This window comes from Micropterus salmoides, unplaced genomic scaffold (genome assembly GCF_014851395.1).
Source record: "Micropterus salmoides isolate LMB-PRFRI ecotype aquatic unplaced genomic scaffold, ASM1485139v1 Ms_hic_scaffold_9, whole genome shotgun sequence".
Taxonomy (NCBI): domain Eukaryota; kingdom Metazoa; phylum Chordata; class Actinopteri; order Centrarchiformes; family Centrarchidae; genus Micropterus; species Micropterus salmoides.
The window spans coordinates 37,835,391-37,853,623 of NW_024044681.1; the positions used below are offsets into that span (position 1 = coordinate 37,835,391).

General features: G+C 40.0%; 1 protein-coding gene across 6 annotated transcripts in view; it reads left to right on the forward strand.

Annotated features, from left to right (window-relative positions):
* The window catches only part of LOC119895763 (vasodilator-stimulated phosphoprotein-like), a 23,394-nt gene extending 5,790 nt beyond the window's left edge, over positions 1 to 17,604 (forward strand). Inside the window, exons 3-14 of one of the 6 annotated variants that reach the window (XM_038709062.1) lie at positions 6,411 to 6,591; positions 7,100 to 7,148; positions 7,785 to 8,082; positions 8,294 to 8,388; positions 8,475 to 8,523; positions 9,532 to 9,574; positions 13,582 to 13,624; positions 13,785 to 13,880; positions 15,519 to 15,585; positions 15,978 to 16,035; positions 16,165 to 16,242; positions 16,368 to 17,604. In XM_038709062.1, the coding sequence (XP_038564990.1) occupies positions 6,411 to 6,591; positions 7,100 to 7,148; positions 7,785 to 8,082; positions 8,294 to 8,388; positions 8,475 to 8,523; positions 9,532 to 9,574; positions 13,582 to 13,624; positions 13,785 to 13,880; positions 15,519 to 15,585; positions 15,978 to 16,035; positions 16,165 to 16,211 (1,026 nt within the window). In that variant the 3' untranslated portion in view covers positions 16,212 to 16,242; positions 16,368 to 17,604. Of the gene's footprint in view, positions 1 to 6,410; positions 6,592 to 7,099; positions 7,149 to 7,784; positions 8,083 to 8,293; positions 8,389 to 8,474; positions 8,524 to 9,531; positions 9,575 to 9,797; positions 10,307 to 13,581; positions 13,625 to 13,784; positions 13,881 to 15,518; positions 15,586 to 15,977; positions 16,036 to 16,164 lie in introns of those variants that run through there. The other 5 variants (XM_038709061.1, XM_038709063.1, XM_038709065.1 and 2 more) reach the window with 5 other exon arrangements.
* Positions 17,605 to 18,233: the final 629 nt, after the last annotated feature.

An 18,233-nucleotide genomic window follows, 5' to 3' on the forward strand; every position in this document is an offset into this window, starting at 1 on the left:
CAACACATCTACACGCCAATATCCACTTGTAGTCATAGTGCCAAGTCCTCTGCAGCGCCACAAAGGGGACACAGGAAGCGCATAGCAAATTCATAGCCGCACCGGCAGAACTCCAGAATTACACCTCAACACGTTACAAGTGCGAGGGCCCTCCCAACGCTGCTTGCAGCTTTAGTTTTATAATAATGCGTTTTGGATTAAATATTTTACAGGATTGGATTGTCTGGCCGTTGGCCAACGTAACAAGGCCAGTTTTGTTGGAATGTAGTCCATCAGTGGGCAGTTCACAGATTAGTGGTGTGAATTTTGATTATAGGCAGTGCTTGAAGTGGGCTGCCGGTACCAGTAGGTCTACATTTTACTGTTTGGCGTACTGGGAATTTTCTTGCATACCGGCACCTGCCCTCTCCATATCAGGTTCTCTAGGCACTACGTGACGCTCACCTGTTCCCGTTGTCACCTGGGGCCGTATTACAGAAAGTTCCTTTCTTAAGTCTTAAGTTAAGATAGGAAGAGTCTAAGATAGGATTTTTCCCAATTTGTTGTTAAAGAAGAAGATCTAACTTTAGGAATCCTATCTTATCTTATTTCATCCTGTCTAATACTCAATCCATTGGTTATCAACTTTTATGTCTGTTACCTAGCAACCAATGCCACTTTTCTCATCTCGCGAGCTAAACGGCTTTTAGTCGCTATTTTTTGGTCGTTTGTTTAATGTAACATGCACTGAAAATTTAGCAGAAACAACAACTATCACTGAACTTCAAGTCAGATGACTTAGAGGTGTTGGTAACCTCTGTCGAGAAATCAAATTCACGTAACGCTTAACTGGGGAGATTAAAGAAAGAGAGTGTGCCAAAATAGCGGACACAGTCTCTGCTTTATATTCGGCATCCAGTCGAGCGTTGATGCTGTCAAGAAGAAAATAAGTCCACTGACAAGTGATACATAGAGAAAGGAAACTCTTGTGTCCAAAGAGCAGATGAATCCCGGTGGTGGCTCCTCGTGTGCTCCCTCACTGACCCCGGAAGAAACCTATAGCTACTCTCCTCGGGAAAGTTAATAATGAAAGTAAAAAAAAAGTTCTAATAATATTAAAGCTGCAAGCAGCGTTAGGCGGGCCCTCGCACTTGTAGCGCGTCCGGGTGTGAGCCAGCCGAGTTGCATATTCTGGAGCACTGCCGGTGCGGCTGTAAATTTGCTACGCGGTTCCGACGCCGCATGAAGGTGTTATATGTCACTTCCTGTGTCCCCTATGTGGAGCTACATAGCACTTGCCGCTGTGAATAGAAATCGGTTCGTTCGTTAAAGTAGAGAGTGTGTAAATCATCCAAAAATGGACGTAAAATTCAAAATGGCCGACTTCCTGTTGAGTTTAGGGTATGAACGTGGGGCTAATTTTTTCCAATTTTCTAGGTGGCGCTAGTGAGTCATTTTGCCACGCCCATGTGCGAAACCCATAAAATACGAAATTTTTCACCAGTTCTGACATGTGTGCAAAGTTTGGTGAGTTTTCGAGTATGTTCAGGTCCCCAAAATGGAGCTTACTTTGCCCAAAAAAAAAAAAAATAATAATAATAATCTTTACAAATTCAATAGGGACCTCGCACGGTCGTGCTCGGGCCCTAATAATCTTTACAAATTCAATAGGGACCTCGCACGATTCATGCTCGGGCCCTAAATATAATCTTTACAAATTCAATAGGGACCTCGCACGGTTCGTGCTTGGGCCCTAAAAATAATCCCTACAATTTCAATAGGGACCTCGCACGGTTCGTGCTCGGGCTCTAAAAAAAAATAATAATAATAATCCTTACAATTCCAATAGGGACCTCGCAAGGTTCGTGCTCGGGCCCTATTAATAATCCTTACAATTTCAATAGGGAACTCGCATGGTTCGTGCTCGGGCCCTAAACAAAAAAATATATATATGTAATCTTTACAAATTCAATAGGGACCTCGCACAGTTCGTGCTCAGGCCCTAAAAATCTTTACAGTTTCAATAGGGACCTCGCACGGTTCGTGCTCGGGCCCTAATAACAATTACCATCAAAAAACACTATGGGGTGGTTTCCCAGACAGTGTTTAAATTAGGCCAAGACTAGGCCTTAATCAAGAATACTTAATCACTACTCAATAAATGGCTTTGTGAAACACAGACTAATTAGAGATTAAAAACAATATGACTATGAACTCTTAAACCAAAGTAAACAAGATTAGTTTAAAACCACCTGTGCTAATCTGAATTAGCTGGTCTGAGGTTGCCTATAAAACATGGAATGGACCCAGAAAAGCCTAAAATCGTAATGAACTAGAAAAGCATAGTCAAGGAAAACAATGGCAGCAGAATAGAGACAGCGATCTAAAAACTTTAATGAGCATGAGAAAACTCTCTTAAAGACAATAGTACCAAGACACCCCGTCATTGAAGAAAAAATCAACCTCAAAAAAACTGCTGCAGAAGTCTGAAGAGAGAGGTTTAAGACCTGCAAATAAAGATACTGATCAGTTGGATGACTTAATGACAGAAATAATGGAGAACCAGCAACCTTTGGAGAACATACCAGGTGATGACCATCTAGACAGTTCAGATGAGGGATCACACACACATACATTGGGTATATTTAGTCTTTTTTTACTCTCAAACTTTTATTTCTTTCTGTTTCTTTCGTCTGATGTGAAACAATTCTCATTAATGTGCATTTATTTGATTATATATGAACTTTTGTTGTTTCAAGGAGAAAGTCAAAAGGACAAAACTGAAGAGTTGCAAGGTAATTTACTCTCCACATCCTAGGAAGCTAGGGTGGCAGTGTCTGCCAGTACTGGTCACCAAAACAAGTCACAAGCTGGCTATTGAATTTCATGAACACAAGTTGAAGTACCTTAAGGAGGAGCATGAAATGAAAACGAAGATGAAGGAGAGAGAGATGCAACTGTCTCAAATATCACAACAATGCGTGAATCTGAAAGAAAAAATGTTTTATTAAATCATGTTGGATGCTTTGGGTGTTTCTTTAATAAAACAGACAAAAAATACACTTTTACTTTTAAAAGACAGTAATTTGGTCATGAAATGTGAAAATGGATCAGATCCAAGCAGAAGTATGAAAAGGTAATGTCAAAAATGACTAAAGTGACCCAATGCAAAAGCATCTCTGTAGGCAAGTCCTTCTGTGTGATCTGTTGTAAATGGTGGTACATCTGAATTGTCATCCTCCTGTATCGGGGGATCTGGGCATCCACGCTGTTTCAGGTACTTGTGAAGAACAACTGTTGCAGTGATAACAGTTCAGCATCTTCTTGGTTGGAATCAAATTGTTTTCCAAAGGCAGTGATAATGACTATTCCAAACACCAAACATGTGCTCTACTAGTCCCCTAGTGCACACTTGGGACACAGCCTGGTTGTAGTGCCTTTGATCACTTGTGTTGGGTGCAAGTATAGTGTAAACAAAAAATTCTTCTGAGAATACCCACTATCTCCAAGCAATATTCCCTTGTTATCTCCTCTTTCAAACTGAGAATACAGAGATGAGTTAAGGAAGAATCAGGAATCATTTCCAACATGCAACAATGTTTGAAAATGGAATCTGTGGAGTGCATACACCTTGGACATTTATAGAAAACCAGTTCTTGCGGTTCCTGTAACAGATGAAAGCCTGGGTTCCTGCGGCTGCTTCAGGTGTAGTTGGTTTGACCGGCTGGACGTGCAGCCTCTTTTCCTCTGTCTTTAGTGTAGTTAAGCAACTAGTTTAAACAGACTCCTTACTCGTTTTATACTTGTTACTGACATTTTTTGGGGCGATGCAACTCACTAATAAAGGAAAAAGCACTGGCAGAGATCTTCAATTCAGTTTATTGATTGAAAATTAACAAAATAATTTTCCGTTGTTTACTTTCAACGCACATATCAAAAACTTACCTTGAATTCATTTCCCACAACTCATTTTTTCACTAAACTATTTCACTCCTCTCATTCAAATATAAAAACAATTGTAAGCTGTTGTCTTTCCCCGTATAGTCTCACCTCTCTTGTGCTATGAGTTGCTGATATCCAGCTTATATACCAGATGCTGGATGCTTATTTCTGTTGTACTGTAACAATAACTGGCTGAGACTGCTGCCTCATCGTGGCTGCTTACTTCTGTCGGGTCGGAAATAAGGACCGGCCGGGCCAGTAAAAGACCTGGTCCCTACCCTAACCAACGTAATAAACTCAATAAAATTACTCTATTAGATTTCTTCTTTAGTGAAAAAACTGCGTAGTCAAAAACTTCACTGGAGACGGTCAAGAGTCGGTGCAAAAGAGTTTATTCCAATAAAGGACCGATAAACCCGAGCAACATCCCTGCAGGTCTCAGGATGGAACCGAGTTGGTGGTCAGCGAACATCGCCTTATATTCACCTTAAGCTCCACCTTGTCCCTCCTTTCAGGTGGGCGTTACATCTTAACTCCTCCTTATCTTCTCCTCCTAGGTGGGCGTTACACCTTAACTCCACCTATGGTGTTCGCTGACCATTCCTCCCCTTTGGTGGATTTCCTATCCTCTACTGCCATCTAGTGGCCTTTTTCTTGTACTGTTTTACCAAATTAACCCTTTCATTAATGTTACAGTTTCCACTTTTTAACTATTATTACATGTAATTATTGTTACCATTTATCTCTCTTTATATTTTTTACATTACTGGATTAGAAATCCACCAATATGTTTCAACTTCAGTCCCACCGTATTTTTTAAAAAGTTATACAGGCATAGTTTGACACCATTAAAACTTAAACACTTACAATCGTATTTTTTAAAAGAATTAATAAGAAATAACATATTTCATACATGTATAACATGATTCAATGAACAGTTACATGATTTAGCAATGCCAACCATGAGAATGCTTTGTCTCATACAAGTTAACTTTCGGCAGCGCAAAGCTTGGTTTCATGCAGTACCTAGCCGTACCAGGCGCCATAAATCACAACATGTCATGATCTCATTCTTGGCTTCAGTTCGCGATGATCTCAGCCCTGGCGTACGTGACTTACTGCATGTGCCTTGCTTCTAATGAGTGGGTTACGGTTGGCTAGGTTTTGCCTGCGCGGCCTGAGCAGCTTCTCTGCTCATTAAAAAGCACACGTTCATGAATACACAGAGTATAGGAATAATATATGATAAACACACAGAGTTGTAAGAATAAAATATGATAAACACACAGAGTATAAGAATAAAATATGAGTTTAAACTCACCCCTTAAACACTCAGTAGTTATACACTCAGTAGTAAAACACTCAGTAGTTTAAACACTCAGTAGTAAACACTCAGTAGTCAAACTTCACACTAAAAGAATATTCAGTAGTGAAACACTCAGTAGTTATAACATATTGCAAACCATTAATAAGGTGTATAAATATAGAAAAAGAACCTAACAATCAATCTAGGAATTAGCCATTATTCAACAGGAATTAGGCATTATTCAACACCAATCAATCTAGGATTTAGGCCATATTCAACACTTCCTCCTCTCACTTGTGCTCTCTCTCTATATATACATAGCACAGTGACAGACTAGCTGCCATAAGCTGCTAACCTTTTCAGCAATACCTACGTAATGGTCAAGTCTCAAAGTTGATGTAATGTTTTGTTGTTGTTTGTAATCAAATGTATACTACACAAAGCTAGATACTATTTCAGTGGGAATGATTTCCTGTCCTCCTTTTGCACAGTACTGTATCATCACCATCGATCGAAGTTGCATTGTATTGTGTTCTAATTATATATACTTTTTTTACAAACCCAACATATACTGTATTACCTACACCTTACAGTCTAATGCATTTCAAGCAAATATAAAGTCACAAAATATCATAAATTTGAATCAGCTCACACCTATCTGTCCTTTGCATTTTATTGCATTACATGCAACAGGTATTCATGTCAAAATCTTCAATACAGTCACTATTACAGTATGTGCTTCCTGTTAGTCAAGTCAATCTTGTTTATGTTACCAGTGGAAATTAATCCCATAACTGTATATAATTTGACTAAGAGGTGAAATATACTGAGAGAAAAGTAGAAGGCCAAAAACAGAGCTCTGAGATACTCCATATCCCAGGCTAGATACAGGGATCTATGGGGCCAAAACCTGCACTGAGTTCTAGTCATAGAAAGACGGAGGTGGAATCCGAATCCTTAGTAAGCAGAATAACATTTTCCATTATAGTAAGTGCAGTTTCAGTGAAGTAGCAGGCACTGAAAGCAGATTCAATGTCAGAGACTGGCTGATAAACATTTAGAGACCCTGGATAAAGATTTGGATTCTTAAGTAGATTTTTACCTATACCAGGTTTAAAGTTAGTGGAGACAGTGCCGGTCATAAAAGACAGATTAACAATATTTAGCATTTTTTTCATGCCAGGTTGTGATCAACTGTCCCATTATCAAAGGGATGAAGTACAATCAAGCCACACCAAACTTCCATCAGTGGCGGGATCCCAAACAGGTGTGGGGGCTGAATTTTGGCAGTAAAGAGGATGCTGCTCTTTTTGCCAACACCATGAAGCAAGCATTAGAGGCTCTCAGTGCACCGCCTGGCACAGGTAAACACAATAATGCAAGAGGGCACATTAGATCCAGGTCAGGTAGTGTGAAGTGCTCCTGGGTGGTCTTGATGGTGTAATTTTTAAGAAAACAAATCCAAAAATTGTGTTTTTAGAGTGAACAGATTGATTGAAGAAGTTAATGGATATGTATATTTTTTGTATCTAACTATTTGTTATACTCCATTGCCATTGTTTGAAAATACATCCAGGAATATTTCAAGTGTTATTTTCAGTCAGTGACAGATGTAAGTCCTCCCAATCATCACTGTATACTAAAATTATTCACATCAAAAGTACTTGTGCATATAGACATTTTATGAGCTTTATGACACCTAATAGAATGTATACTATGAATGAAAATGGATGTCAGGCCATAGTTTAGGTGGGTTTTCTCTGGACTACAACCCTGCTAGCATCTACTGCTTTTTTTGAGTTTAGTTGTTTGAGTGTCGTTTCAGAGGAGACACACTTGCTATTACCAAACAACAATAATGTGTTTGCTCAGGTGCAGCTCAGGATGGACCCTCTGCACAGGAGCTGGAACACCAGAGAAGGTACTGTTCAGTAGAAACGATACTGAGGCAGCAGCTAATGTTTATTTTCATCATCACTTGCTGTTTTGATTTTTTTTTTGTGCCACAGTTTTCTAAGGCCCAAGTTCACTTTTTAGATTGCTAAACAATAGAGCTTGACCTGCTTCCAGGTACTTTTTTCGTATCAACTCCATCGAGGTTCCAAGCGAGCTGAGGCGATACTAAAATGTGATGTGAAAACACAGCAGACTATTGATTGGTCAGAGAGAATATTCACTATTCACTGCATCATCATTGCGCATGCCAGACAGAGGTCATACTTAATTTGCAAACATGTAATTTGTAATATGGTTATAACGGTTAGTTTGCTGTCCATGTGAACTAGATGTCTGGGTGTCGTTTATATGCTTTGATAATACTAAGTCAACAAATACTGTATTTGTAGTAGCGCCCATGTTAATTCCACAGTCCGACTTAAGAGCACATGAACGAACTAAAGTCGGAAGAATGACATCACAACTCGGGGAATAGGACCATCCCAGGACCATGTGAATGCACCTTGACGCTGGTTACAAATCACAACCCTCATCACTAGATGCCACTAAAACTTACACACTGAACCTTTAAGCTATGAATTCTCTGTCAATCTCGATTCAGACTAGAGCATAAGAGGCAGGAACAGCAGGAGAAGGAGCAACAGGAGAGAGAGAGGCAGGCCTCCAATGCTGCATCTGCCCCTCCTGCCCCACCAGCAGCTCCACCCGCCCCACCAGCACCCCCACCACCTCCAGGCCCACCACCCTCCTCTGGACCATGCCCACCTGCACCTCCACCACCTCCTCCGGGGGGCATGGTTCCACCTGCACCACCCCCGCCCCCTAGTGGAGGTGGAGGTGGAGGAGCAAACGATCTGGCTGCAGCTCTGGCAGGAGCCAAACTGCGTAAAGCAACCAAGGTAAGGTGCATACGTGCCTTTTCTCCCTTGTGTACACCAATACAGTTTCCTTGGTGCACACTTCCTCTACTGTATAAAAAGATGTAGCTTGCTTGGCATAAATGATGGCTCATTTTGGTGTCTATGATCTCATAAATGACAGACTGAGTAAGCTGATCAATGGACCAAATTCCTTTAAACAAAGTGACTGGAGGTGTTTTTGTTTATCCAGGATGAGGCAGGAGCAGCAGCCCCAGCTCCAAAACCAGCATCCTCATCTGGGGGAGGTGGTCTAATGGGAGAAATGAGTGCCATCCTTGCTAGGAGGTACATTACCACTTAAGAGACATATAAGACAGTTATGTCTATGTAACTTCTTAATGTCTAAACTATAACTATAACTATTTTAATAGGAGGAAAACTGCTGATAATCCTGCTGCAAAACAGGTAGAACCTTGCAATGTAAGTCTCCTGTCATCCTATCATTACTGGATTTCAATTCAATTCAGTTCAATTCAATTTTATTTATATAGCGCCAAATCACAACAACAGTTATCTCACAGCGCTTTTCATAAAAGAGCAGGTCTAGACCGTACTCTATGATGTTATTTACAGAAGCCCAACAGTTCCCACCAAGAGCAAGCACTATGCGACAGAGGCAAGGAAAAACTTCCTTTTAAGAGGCAGAAACCTCGAGCAGAACCATGGCTCAGGGTGGGCGGCCATCTGCCTCGACCGGTTGGGGTGAAGGAGAGAGAGGGAGAGAGAGAGGGAGAGAGAGAGAGGGCAGGAGAGGAACAGAGAGAAAAAGAGAGGGATGGAAGGAGAGAGAGAGGGGAGGGAGGCAGCCTACACAATATACACATAGAGGTACAGACAGTAAAGGTGAAAAATGGTACAGATATTTATAGTAGTGTTAATGATAACAATCGTAATGTTAATGATTACAATAACAATAATAACAATAGGACTAGTAACAATAGTTGTTGTAGCAGAGGGTGTCGAGCAGGAACACGGGGGCAGCAGGTGACTCGCAACCACAGATCCAGACTCCACAGCTCCAGAGCCAGAAACACCTGCAGGAAGTGATAGGAGGAGAGAGGAGAGGGACGAGAAAGCACAAGACTACCGGAAAGGGGAGAAGTTGTGTTAGTAACATGCAATAATGGGATGAGGTTGCATACAGAGGGAGAGGAAGTAGAGGAGAGAGGAGCTCAGTGCATCATAGGAAATCCCCCGGCAGTCTAGGCCTATAGCAGCATAACTAAGGGATGGTTCAGGACTCACCTGAGCCAGCCCTAACTATAAGCTTTATCAAAGAGGAAAGTCTTAAGCCTACTCTTAAATGTGGAGATGGTGTCTGCCTCCTGAAGTGATTTCCTCTCATTATTCTGTAATATTTGTAGAATGAACAGTAAGATTTAAGATATGAGTGGATGATAACTTTGGAATGTCTGTACTTGACTACAGGAGGACTCTGACTGCTCAATATCAAAATGCTCAAGACAAGGAGGTACGTAATGTCACTTTCATCCCTCCAGCAAGACTGTAATACAGCCAAGTAAATGGATTTTCACAGCATTAGTATCTTCTCTTTGTCACAAAATATAATAATACAATAACAATTCAATTCAATTCAATTTTATTTATGTAGCGCCAAATCACAACAACAGTTATCTCAGAGAGCTTTTCATGAAAGAGCAGGTCTAGACCATACTCTGTGATGATATTTACAGAAACCCAACAGTTCCCACCAAGAGCAGCACTAGGCGACAGAGGCAAGGAAAAACTTCCTTTAAGAGGCAGAAACCTCAAGCAGAACCATCGCTCAGGGTGGGCGGATTCACATTCACACACTGGCGGAACAGCCGCCAGGGGCAATTCGGGGTTCAGCATCTTGCCAAAGAACACTTCGACGTGCAGTCTGGAGGAGCCGGGGATTAAACCGCCGACCTTCCAATTAACGGGCAACCTGCTCCATCTCCTGAGCCACAGCCGCCCCAATTAATGATGTTTGTTAATGACAATAACATTAATAATAACAATAGGACTAGTAACAGTAATTGGAACAGAGGGTGTCGAGCAGGAATACAGGGGCAGCAGGTGAATCGCAACCACATATCCAACTCCAGAGCTCCAGAGCCAGAAATACCTGCAGGAAGTTATAGGAGAGAGGAGAGTGACGAGAAAGCACAAGACTACGGGAAAGGGAAGAAGTCGAGTTAGTAACATGCATTAATGGGATGAGGTTGCATACAGACAGAGAAAAAGAGGAGAGTCGAGCTCAGTGCATCATGGGAAGTCCCCCGGCAGTCTAGGCCTATAGCAGCATAACTAAGGGATGGTTCAGGAATCACCTGAGCCAGCCCTAACTATAAGCTTTATCAAAGAGGAAAGTCTTAAACCTAGTCTTAAATGTGGAGATGGTGTCTGCCTTCTGAACCCAAACTGGAACCTGGTTCCACAGGAGAGGAGCTTGATAGCTGAACGCTCTGGCTCCTAGTCTACTTTTGGAGACTCTAGGAACCACAAGTAACCCTGCATTCTGGGAGTAAGGTACTATGAGCTCTTTAAGATAAGATGGTGCCTGACCATTAAGAGCTTTGTAGGTGAGAAGAAGGATTTTAAATTCTATTCTGGATTTTACAGGAAGCCAATGCAAAGAAGCTAAAACAGGCGAAATATGATCTCTTTTCCTGGTTCCTGTCAGAACACGAGCTGCAGCATTCTGGATCAGCTGAAGAGTCTTAATGGACTTTTTCGAGCAGCCTGATAATAAGGAATTGCAGTAATCCAGCCTAGAAGTAACAAATGCATGGACTAGTTTTTCTGCATCATTTTTAGACAGGATGTTCCTGATTTTCGCAATATTACGTAGGTGAAAAAAGGCGGTCCTTGAAATTTGCTTAATGTGAGTTAAACGACATGTCCCGATCAAAGATAACTCCAAGATTCCTCACAGTGGTGCTGGAGGCCAGGGCGATGCCATCAAGGGAAACTATATCTTTAGATAATGTATCACAGAGGTGCTTGGGCCCCAGAACAATAACTTCAGTTTTATCTGAGTTTAACATTAGAAACTTGCAGGTCATCCAGGTTTTAACATCCTGAAGGCACATCTGAAGTTTAGCTAACTGATGAATTTCATGTGGCTTGATTGATAGATATAACTGAGTATCATCTGCATAACAGTGAAAGTTTATGGAGTGTTTCCTGATAATATTGCCTAAAGGAAGCATATATAACGTGAACAGGATTGGTCCGAGCACAGATCCTTGTGGAACTCCATGACCAACTTTGGCGTGCATGGAGGACTCATCGTTAACATGTACAAACTGAAATCGATCTGATAAATAGGACTTAAACCAGCTTAGAGCAGTTCCTTTAATGCCAATGAAATGTTCCAGTCTCTGTAATAGGATCTGATGGTCGATGGTATCAAATGCAGCACTAAGATCTAATAAAACCAGTACAGAGACAAGTCCTTTGTCTGATGCAATGAGGAGGTCATTAGTCATTTTCACCAGTGCTGTCTCTGTGCTATGATGATCTCTAAATCCTGACTGAAAATCCTCAAATAAACTATTGCTATGTAGAAAGCTGAGAGAAATGGAAGGTTAGATATAGATGGCTAAAACATCTGGATCAAGGGTGGGCTTTTTCAGAAGAGGTTTAAGCTACAGCTACTTTAAAGTACTGTGGTTCATAGCCTGTTGATAAAGATAGATTGATCATATCTAGTAGATAAGTGCTGACTAAGGGTAAAACATCTTTAAGCAACCTAGTCGGGATGGGGTCTAAGAGGCAGGTTGATGGTTTAGATGAAGAAATTATTGAAGTTAGTTGGTAAAGGTTGAGGGAAGCAAAGCAGTCTAAACATATATCTGGTTTTACAGCTGTTTCCAAGGTTCCTGAGTTTAGAGAAAAGCCAGTGCCAGTTGAGGGCAGGCCTTGGTGAATTTTGTTTCTAATAGTTAGAATTTTATCATTAAAGAAGCTCATGAAGTTGTAACTACTGAGAGCTATGGGAATACTTGGCTCAATAGAGCTGTGACTCAGCCTGGCTACAGTGCTGAAAAGAAACCTGGGGTTGTTCCTATTTTCCTCTATTAATGACGAGTAGTACGCTGCTCTGGCATTACGGAGGGCCTTCCTATAAGTTTTAAGACTATCTTGCCTAAATTAAACGAGAATTTTCCAGTTTTGTGGAACGCCAATTCCTCTCAAGTTTCCGCGATATTTGCTTTAATTTGAGTTTCAGTATTATACCATGGAGCTAACCGTCTTTGTTTTAGTATTTTCTTTTTTAGAGGGCAACAGAGTCAAGTGTCATTCACATTGAGCCTGCAGCACTATCAACAAGATGATCGATTTGGGAGGGACTGAAATTAGCATAGGAGTCCTCCGTTACTTTGTGATCTGATAATGAATTTAGAGCTGATGGAATCGCATCCTTAAATTTAGCTACAGCACTATCAGACAGACATCTTGTATAGAAATTTTTGCCCAATGGCGTGTAGTTCAGCAGTACAAACTCAAAACATATCAAACAGTGGTTGGATAAAGAGGGATTCTGTGGGAACACTAATGTTCAATTTCAATACCATATACCAGAAAAAGGCCGGTTTATGAACACTCTGAGAGAAGCCAATGGAATCTAACAGAGAGATAAACACAGTACTGAAGTGGTCATTCTCAATGTCCACATGAATATTAAAATCCCCTACAATAATAACTGTCCGTTTTAAGGACTAAAGTTGACAAAAACTCTGAAAAATTCAGAGTTTGGACCAGGTGCTCGGTACATTATAACAAATAGAATTGGTTGCAGTGATTTCCAACTTGGGTGTGAAAGACTAAGAACAAGGCTTTCAAATGAGGCTTAGAGCTGATGAGTAGGCTAGAGTCGAAGATAGCTGCAACTCCACCTCCTCAGCCTGTGCCTCGAGGAATGTGAGTATTAATATGACTGGGAGGAGTGGATTCAATTAGGCTAACATATTCTCCATCACCCAGCCAGGTTTCAGTAAGACAAAATAAATCAATATCATAATCTGATATTAATTCATTTACTAGTACACCTTTAGAAGAGAGAGATCTGATGTTCACATTTAATTCTTGTTGTTAATTGTTAATTTTTATTAATGGAAGTGCAGAGAATAAGATTGGGACTCTGCCTCCTAGTCTCAACTATGGGTTGTCATAGATTTTGTCTACTAATAAACTCGGCCAGATTTCTAGATAAGGGAGCTGCTCCATCTAAAGTGGGATGAATGCTTTCCAAACCAGACCAGGTCTTCCCCAGGAAGTCCGCCAATTTTCCTCCACAACAGGCGGTGGAATGATGACAATGTCTGACATTGTTCTTGCATATGTACACACCAACTCAACATATATTAACATATCTTCTTTATTTACACAACAACACAGCATGGTATGAACGCTTGAAATACATTTTACGGTAAAACAGACAAACTACAAAAACAATTTCAATTGTAATAATAGATATTTTTTCACCAGAAATCAATGGAAAGTCCAAGGAAAAATCTACCACCATGCCAAGGTAAAAGCCTGATAAATCAGGCCTTCACTATCTACATGACTGATCATTGCATTATGTTTTGTTCCAATGACATCTATAACATAGCCCCCTTGAGCCATCCATACAAATTCAAAAACCCAATCACCACCTGCCTTAAAGGAGCTGCATGTTTTTGCAACAGGCCCAAATCCTTAACCAACAATCAAAAGGACTCCAGCCCAAGTCCCAGCTCATCCTCTTCTCCCTCCTCTAACTCTGCAACTACCACAGTGTCCAGGTATTACAGCTGCGTTCTACAGGGAACGGCTGCGTTGGGCTCTGGCTGTGAGGGAGCAGATTGCGGCCATAGACAATGCTTGTGATTCCACCAGATGTGCTGCAGCACATTTTAGAAGCATACAGAAGCTATGCTCAGATTGAAACAGGCAGGAAGGCAGACACAGAAACAGCACAGAGATTTGTTTTCAAAATAAAACCACCTGTTCAGGCTCCTGATCTTAACAATAAACAACAACAACAGAAGCCTATTGGGCAGAAGCACAAGAATTATATAGGACATCACTAAATCAACAAAATCTGAGCAAGTTGACAAAATCAGGCAGGGAAAATGCTCTACTTCTGAAATGCTCCCTGTGGGGTATGAAGCTGTGCAGAAGACAGAACAAAACCACGACGCAGCCAGAATGCGATGCAGCCATTCCCTATGGAATCCAGCAGTTACTCTTCCAACCGTCCCCACCTGCCGCCAACATTCTTTTTTGTCCTACTTCTACTTCTACTACTTCTTAGCACTCTCTTCTTTGTATGCCTCCTACTGTATAGTATGAGCCAGTGAGTTCTGCACTGGGATCATTGGTGTTCTGCTTGCAAATGACTCACTGCAACAAATAAAGTCTCAACCATTAGGCTGTAAGCAGAGCTGTAACTATAGCAAGAGAATGAAACCTGAAGCTGCACTGGTCACATTCAGCCTTCTGCTTTACTGCAACATGTTGTCATGATGGCGCCCTGCAACTGCATTCATTAGGGCCTGAGCACGAGAGCAAGTGCCAAGGCCAACAGCTCCTGGCACTGAAAGTACAAGGGATTGTTTTTACTAAGATTGTTATTTTTCTGCTTTAACTGCAGTTTTGAGTGGCTTACAAAGCATGAAAACTCAAAAATGTGTGGTCCACACTTGATATCCTGAAACATAACGTATAATTAGGTCATTAATTGATTAAAGTAAATTTTCATTCAAACAGCTTACATGAACAGGACATACAATTAGTGCATGCTCGCTAACGCCTTATTGTGGTCACAAGAAGTAATGTTTAACTCGTTTGCGCAGTGCCCAATAGTCATGAAGATTCAGAGGCCTCCTCTGATGAGCCCACAACTGTTGCGCCCCTGTGTTGTAAACACAACATCGAACTAGGCGAAAAACTAGGCGAGTTTTTGCTCATAAAGTCTGAATATCAGAGCAGTAATGAGTATTATTATTGGTCTACCCAAGTAATGTGTTACCATGTTTGGGGGAGTAATCAGTCATTGCTCCACTTGCACCACAAAGTCAGGCTAATATACACAGAACTGGGCATTTTGGAGACAATTAAATTATACCAGCTGAAGACTTGAGGAAGTGATTGCTCTTACTGAAACATGAGTAGTAGTTGGAATGATGGAAGATGATCCCTTTTTAACATTGATTATGTTTACTGTTTTTGTTCGCTGTTCACTGTTTCCCTCATTGTCTCAGTCTTCTAAGATTTTCTAAAAGCTACGAAATGCTTTGTTTTTTATCTGAAGTAAAGTATGCTGCTTCTCCTGGCCAGCTCTCTTTTGGGAAATACCTTGAAATACCTTGGGAAATGCTTGATCAAGGGATCAAGCAGTCTGTTTTGGCTAAGGTTAAATATGGATCTTTCTGTCCTAGAATGAAAGTGTTGAAAAAGAACTCAGATGGTGCTGGAAGTGATACTGATGTGGAACAACTCAAACAGGTTTGTTCATCCATCTCTATTTGAACATACAACAATATCCTGGACATGGTTAACAGTAAACAGTAAAGCTCTGTCATGACTTTTTCATAGCAGTATATTAGCTTATAATTAATCAAAAACCACATCATTTCCTGTGTGTGGCGCAAGAAATTTGTGCTTTTGTTTATAATGAACAGAGATTTATGTTCAACCATGATTTGCAAGCACTAGAGAGTAATCAAAAATGCAACAGACTGCAGTTGCAAAGTCTAACTATTGTGCCAAGTTATCAGATAGTGCTTTACGGTTGTTTACTAAAATACTGATTGACTTAAATTATGATGTAGAATTTGTCACGTAAGAGCTTTCAATACCAAGGTCTTATAGTATTACAATTATCTATGTATTTGAAGGAAATTCTGGAAGAAGTGAAAAAAGAACTTCAAAAAGTGAAGGATGAGATTATCACAGGTGAGTTCTTACTTGTCTGTTGTCATTAGGTTAACTTATAAAGCTAGATAGTGCATGTATAAACTATTCATAACCATGGAATGTTTTTGTATTATACTTATATATTACTCTGTACTCTGTCTCTTCCAGCACTGATCCAGGAGCTGCAAAGGGCACAGCCAAAGGGTGACGAGTGAATAACTGAAGAATGGATCAAGACAATAATAAGTAGATGTGATTGTTTTTTTAAACATATTTTTACCCAGTAGAAATTGTGTTGTTTTTTTTTTTACAGAGTATACAATGTCAATGTATTTATCACACACATGATTGTGTCTTCTTCATATTTTCAGGTGGTACAGTTTAGAGCCTGACTAATACTGGAATCTTGAGGTTGATGCTGATATTAATGTTTAAAGAGTAACAAAAATTGGAAGACCATATAGATCTATGGGCTGATATTCCTTTTTTAAATATATAATTTTGATAAGAATGTCTCATACTGTTTTTAATGAATTATGACTTCAATATGTACTAAGCAGGGCAAATTGCAGTTGAGAATTAAGTGTTATCTGGTTGATAAATGTAATGGAGACACTTTCTAAATTACCTCAAACCTATTTTATGTCTGGCATTATGGTCTATCCTGTTTCTCAGTACAGTAAATACAACTGCTAGCCATGATACTTTTTTTTGCATGTGAGAGGAAGACACATTGTATCAAATATTAAAATGTGTCTTTGTCTTTAACTGATTCACTTTTTGCCAGTCCTCTTCCGTTTCGGTGGAACTTCCTCCCTACTGTCCTGTTTCCTTTGCGGCACATACAGGTGTGGTGTTAGTAACAACAGCATAAATGCACAATACAATTTAATTAAAAACTTCACTTTAGTAAAAGTAATGCAAAATGGCCCACGTTATATTATTTAGTGGTTATATATGCATTAAATGTTGTGATGATGGCTGAGGTATTCAGCTAAGTAGTCTAATTTAGAACAATGTTCATCATAAATTTTGTGTGCAGAAATTTTTATCCACAAGTTACTAGTAACATAGCTCTTAGATAAATGTAAAAGTACATTTCTGTTTGAAAGGAAGTGAAGTAAAGGTATACATTAGCATGAAATAGAAATTCTCAGTACCTTAAAATTGTACTTAATAAGTTTACTTAGATACTTTCCACCACTGTGTTTGTAATTCTGTATACTGATCTCGGGGTAACCGAGACATCAGTTTTCTGGATATAAAATTAATTTAAACAAATCAAAGGATATGTCCCTGAGTAGCCTACTATACCTAATACTATCCCGTTCTTTCCTTTCAAATGGTCTTCATCAGGTTTTGTCTGGTTTGTCTAGGTATTTTTGTTTAACTCTATCTCTACATTTCATCAATTGTATGAAGCCAGTTTTCTTCTATTATCTGGTAAAATAAGACAAGATTTGTTGTGGGGAAAAATAACATAGTATTAAAATAAGTATTCTGAAAAATAAGAATCATTTAGTGAAATTTCTTGGTATATGGTTGCAATGGAAACAGTGAAAACATGGTGTGAGAAATTGTTGCCAATAAAACACCTTTTGCAAAATACATCTGCTTCTTGATTGCCTCCTTCAAGTACAGTAAGTAAGATGGTGGAGAAAGGAAGAAGGTCTTGACATAAGATAAAGTTAAAACTTGGGCAATAGAGTAATGTGGGAACAGGATACAGATAAGTAGAAAAGAAGCTTGTGTGAAATTAGTGTGATTGCGGCTGTCTAGTATGATTTTGCACTGTCTTGTCTGCAGATGGTGGTGTTTGCAGTGACCATATATCTGATACCAAGAAGAAAAGAGTCCATGATGGACAGGGCAGAAGACACGTGCCAAAATTAATTAGAATGTTGGTTGCTTACTCTCTCGTTGTTAGACAGGTTGTGAACTTATGGTCAAAAGTTTACAACTAAGAGAATCGATTGATGAAGGTAAGAAGAGAGTGAGATGGAATCCAGGAAATCGGAGGGTAAAGGTCTCTCTGATGATATGGGGAAACCCGACAGGGCAGTGAAAACTACAGCGGGTCTGCACAACTATGCTGTGAATGGACCAGGGTGGGAAGATTCAGAAGAAATTCAGAGTGAGAATAGTACAGAGATTAGTCAGTAGAAACAAGGAAATTATTTTTGGCAGAACAGGTACAATAAAAATCAGGAAAGTGATGGCTAACGAAACGATGATAC